Below are 5,433 nucleotides of genomic sequence, written 5' to 3' on the forward strand. Positions count from 1 at the left end.
ATACGGTGACTAGATCATGAATGAAGAAATGTGAAGAAGGTGAAATGCAAGTTTGAAATCGACGCTGGAAGAAACGATTTTCTGAAGCCACAGCACACGACACAGAAATTATTCATCGATGGATCGCTCAGAGCAGGCAAAAAAGACTCGATAGTCATGACGATATGGGACTAGACATAGAAAGAAGTAAAGAAGGAAAGAGAGGAGAAGAAGAAGGAGAAAAATTACCATGTTATCTCAGGAGACAGAGGAGGTCTTACGAAAGATGTAAAGGTTGTCCGGGGTACAAAATGCCAGCTCCCCGGTCGAAAATTCACGCAGGTGATACCAAGAATGCTGAGGGATCTGGAACTTGAAATCTGCCACCAGCGTTCTCAGAGGCTCCAAATCACGAGAGTACTGCTCGATCATCAGCAGTCCTTCGTCATGCTTTACCCAGGCAACCGCTATGGTCCCGTCAAGACAGACCGCGGGTTGTGGCCGGTAACCTTTCCTTGTCAACCCCTTCTTGAAATTTCCCGTCGAATCCAAAATTCCTAGGTTTTCCTCAGTTACAACAAGTATTACACTCGATCGCAAGCCGAAGACCTCAATTGGCTTGAAATCACACGAAATCTTTTTCGCCGGTTTGCCACCTCTTATCGGATAGACGAAGATTTTCTTCAGCTTTGTGAAGCTAGCAATGAGGGCGCTGTCCTCGTAATCGACAGCAAAACCACCAAATCCGCCTTCATCATGACTCGGAGTAATGAATTCTGACTGTACGGTCTGATTGACGAAGGACTTGGTGTAAATCGAAATGTGGTTATGGCTGTCACGAACAGCGACACGTCCATCGGACAGAAAAGCAACACCTCTGATACCAACATCTTTCAGAACAACCTGCTGTTTGCCTTCTACGTCATACAAGAAAAGTCCTCCAAATCGAGAACCAGCTGCCACTTGGCCATTCGGAGAAGAGGCGATGCAGTTGATCCCATCTTTCGTGGGAAACGGGACGACTTGATCCAGAACCCAATTGGCAATGACAACCTCTCCCAGATCAAGCTCATTCAAACCTCTTGCTCTTCGTCTAATCCGCTGGAAAGCGACGCGCTCTCCTCGCCCAGTCGTTTTCCGTGGCTGTTCGTAGTCCCGCTTACTCATGCCAAGAATCTCTTCCAAATTTTGACACAGTGTGTCATGCGCAGTCAGCGCTTCGCCCTCCAGAGGCATCTTCAAACCATTCTCAACCAGACCACTCACTTCCTTCATCTGACTGATTTGTAGCTTGCTGGCATCTTTCATGCCTTGCAGCTCTTTGTTGAATACCTCGATACGCCTCGTACACTCTTTGATCAGGTGATCTCTTCTCTCCTGAAGCTGTTGGATCGACTCTTCGCAAGTCTGTTCGATCTCCCGGGAGAGCTTATCCAGGACTTGCTGCATCTTTGCCTGCTGCTCCTCGATGAACACGATGTATTCATCAATCTTCGACTTCTCGACGTCGGCCCGACCACGTAGCTCGCCGATCTTCTCCTTCTGTTCGTCTTCATGCTCTTTGCCGTCAAGGACGTTGTGCCCCTTTTTACCGTGTTCCATCATGCCACATCGGAAACAGACGAACCTCTTGCACTCGACGCAGAAACATTCTTCATCCTCGGACTTGTGCTTCTGACATTTACGGCGCTTCTTCTTTGAGACTTTCCCCGAATTAATGTCATCCACCTTCACAACCTCGTGCCCCGTAAACTTGTCCCACTTGTCGTGAGTTTTGTGGCAGTCGACGCACATATAGTCGTCACATTCTTGGCAGTAGGTGATGGCTAGTGGCTTCTCGTTTCCTCGGCACACGGTGCAGGCTTGGGTCTGGTTTTTGACATCTTCGATTAGAGACTTGATTGGCTGGTTACTTTGCAGTAGGTCGACATTTCCTTTAGGGACGTTGGTCACCTTTCGGCAAACGGGACATGTTATCTTGCGCCCCTTCTGAGAGTTAGAGAGTCGCATCAGACAGTCTTTGCAGTAGGTGTGGGAGCAGGACAGGAGCCGTGGATCAACAAAAACGTTTAGGCAAATGGGGCACTGGAGGTTACATGTCACGAGGTCATTGACACTGGTTGCCATGGTGATGTTTCTGAGTAAAACGAAAAGAAATGAAAGGGGAAAAAAATGAAGAACTTCTTTTAATCTTTTGACCAGTTTCGAGACTACTTTGGTATTAGAATGTCAACGGCTGTCTCAGGTTTCTCTTTACACGATTGCATAGAAACTGGCGACATGTAAGAGGTTTGTTGGATTGTTTTTATGCCTCCGCCACGAAGTGTCGCCGGAAGCATTATGTTTTCGGTTTGTCCGTCCATCTGTCCTGCCGTCCGTAATCAATTTTAGCACTGCGTAACTAAAAAAAAGAAAAAGAAAAGAAAAAGAAAAAAAAAAAGGTTGAGGTATCCTAATGAAATTTGGCATGTATTGTGCCTATATGTATGTATGCACATGCTCAAGGTCAAAGGTTCAAAGACAAATGCTCAAAATTTCACTATTTCCCCCATATCTATGCAATGCCTGAAGATATTTTTTTTGAAATTTAGTATATACATGTACAGTCAAACCTGTCCCAGCAGCCACCTATCTATAGCGGCCACCTGCTTATAGCGGTCACTTAAAATCCCCAAACGGAACTGTTGCGTTATAAACCCTTTCTATAGCTAGCGGCCCCTGCCTAACGCGGCCAGCGGCCCCTCATTTTGTATCCCGTGGTGAATATCTACCTGCGTATAGCGGCCACAAAAATTTAGCCGACCCGTTAAATCAGCCATAAATACGTCGGCTTTTACGTTCATTGCGTGAATTCTACCGAGTCCTAGCTCAGTCACAATCACCCAGACATGATTGACAAAATTGATACACCTCTTCGCCATAAAGCCGTCTTGCCACTAACTTGTAGCTCTAGGCTTCAGTAATGCCGCCCTGAATAGATGCTTCAAAGGCAAAGACATATCCTAATAACATCTGACAATTTTACCAAATTAGTGTTTAAATTCCTTTGAATAAGGACAATATGGTACTTATCTGGGTATTGTTTGTTGCTTACGTCAGCTTCGCGCATTATCAGTCCCCTCGAATTCACTCGTCAACCCCATTTATGCAAACCGGTACGAACCAGAGCAGTTCTTTAGGTCCGAGATGTTATTTTTCAAATCCAGTGAACAAAAGTAGGCAAAAAGTAAATTGAACAAAACGAAAAATCCCCATAATGTAGCTGCACATGCACTCATGTGCTGGTTGTTTTTAGGAATAATATGCTGTGATGAAAAAATGCAAGTATTGATAATAAAAATGACCACCAAATTGTCTATAGCGGCCACCTGTCTATAGCGGCAACTTTTGTTGTTTCCTCGGGTGACCGCTATAGACAGGTTTGACTGCATCACAAAATGAAGATTCTCCAGAGAGAGTTTCCGATCATGAAGTCAAAGGTCAAAGGTCAAGTCATTTTTCTCCACATCTCGCAAATGGTCCAAGGTATCTTCATGGAACTTAGTATAATTATACGCATGTACTGACTGGCAATGACTATCCAGGGAATTTGGGGGTCATGGGTCAAAGGTCAGCGGGTCAGAGGTCAATATCAAATCCTCAACAATTTTATTATTTCCCCTCATATTTGTTTTATGCAATGCCTGCATCACATTTGTTGAAACTTGATATATAAATCTTAATTATTTTTTTCAGATTTATATCATGTGACAAGGCAAGTTTCTACAAAAAATTTTCCCATTATCAATAGCATTCTCTGCATTCACATGTTATGATAGCCTTTGCCTTATTGTTTTAAAAAGCTAGGATCGTTCAACTTAATTGCCGAGTATAAAAATTGTAATTGTTGTCCACATGAAATAAGTACTAAAATGTCCTTCTTAACATTGTATCACCTTGATATACATGTGGATTGAGTACATGCAGCCATATTAGTGGAAGTAGAGGAAAATTGGACAATCCGCCCAAAAGTTATGAATTTTGTAGATTCTGCCCAGTCACTGCTGAGTGAGAAGACTACTCTAGTTTGTGATGTCACATGCGTAGGACAATATAAGGAAAACATAAAGAGAATTCCACAAAATTTCTTCTTTTTTGAAAAATAAAAAGTACACATTTCCTCAACTTGCTAATGACGGATGTTAAGGGTAATGCTATTCCGCTGCCTTCTGAAAGATGCAAGTCGAGTGCTCTTATTATTAAGCGAGAAAAGTAAAATATGTTGAATGCTGTTTATTTTCTTTATGTCGTTCTACGCATGTGACATCACAAGCTGCAATATCTTCTCATCCAGCAATGGCGTCAATGAAACTTCAAAAATTCATAACTTTTGACCGGATTGTCCGATTTTCCTCAAACTTTCACTGATAACGATTGTGTTCCACTAATATTGCTTCATTTTCCCAATCCATGACTATATCAAAGGTACTGTTTACCACTGGGAGCAGTTATTTAATGATTGTTCGAGTTATCATATTTGATGCATATGTATAGGTCAGTTGTATCTCGAAACATCCTAACATATACAAAATAAAAATTCTCAAAAAAGAAACATAACTGTATAGACAGTATATTGAAACAAATTTCTCTTATTGAACTATTGTATTTACTATCAATTATACTAATATAGCATTTTTACGTTGGTTGCTTCTATCCTCAACTCACATTTTTGAACTGTTTTGAAGCACTATACTAAAGCGGGCTTTTGTTTCATATGCAAGTGGTAAATAATGCCTTTAAGCTGGATGAAGTTGTCCTCTAAGGGTAACATCAGCTCCATGGAGCCGTTTGAAGAGAGATATCAAGCTATGTACCATAATACATTCATGCACAGAATACATAAATCATAGAAATAATCTCTCCATGCATCTAAGAATTTACATGATTGAAGATGCAGATATTGTAATATTCCTTTCACTTTTAGCATAAAGTGGTGTGAGATTTTCAGTGCGACAGATTGACGAACATGGATTTTGAAGACAGTGTTGTACCTACGTCACAAAGACACATACACACACGCACACACATACACGCCAGTTTACCTACGTCTTCAATAATTATCTGAACATGAAGCAAAGAATTACTGAACACTTGACCATGTTCAGGAATTTACAATGTTTATCCACATGCATGTCTTTCTTCTGACCTCTACCTTAATTCCACATTTGCTACATCGAGATCTACTCACTTCGATACCCATAAAGGATAAAACAGTGTAGATTCGATGAAAAACCTGCCATTTCTACTCTGTCAATTCCGTCAACGTTCTGATATCAAGACAGCAGTGTGATTGTATCTCGAGATCTTCATTAACAAAGAAAGATAACCTTTTCAGTCTTACAGCAGTGCTCTATTGCAGGATTAATCAATCAATCAATCAAACAATCTATCAATCTATCAATCAATCAATCTGTC

The 5,433-nt window shown here is 41.6% G+C and overlaps 1 protein-coding gene across 1 annotated transcript; it reads right to left on the reverse strand.

Annotated features, from left to right (window-relative positions):
• Positions 1 to 237: 237 nt before the first annotated feature.
• LOC140242638 (uncharacterized) lies at positions 238 to 2,106 on the reverse strand. The gene has a single exon (XM_072322393.1). It carries the CDS (start codon positions 2,104 to 2,106, stop codon positions 238 to 240), a length of 1,869 nt encoding a protein of 622 aa, XP_072178494.1.
• Positions 2,107 to 5,433: the final 3,327 nt, after the last annotated feature.

Source organism: Diadema setosum, chromosome 19, assembly GCF_964275005.1.
Source record: "Diadema setosum chromosome 19, eeDiaSeto1, whole genome shotgun sequence".
Classification (NCBI taxonomy): Eukaryota; Metazoa; Echinodermata; class Echinoidea; order Diadematoida; family Diadematidae; genus Diadema; species Diadema setosum.

Excerpts from the sequence above, each read along its gene's own strand:
- LOC140242638 (XM_072322393.1), bottom strand. The coding sequence starts at position 2,106 with ATGGCAACCAGTGTCAATGACCTCGTGACATGTAACCTCCAGTGCCCC.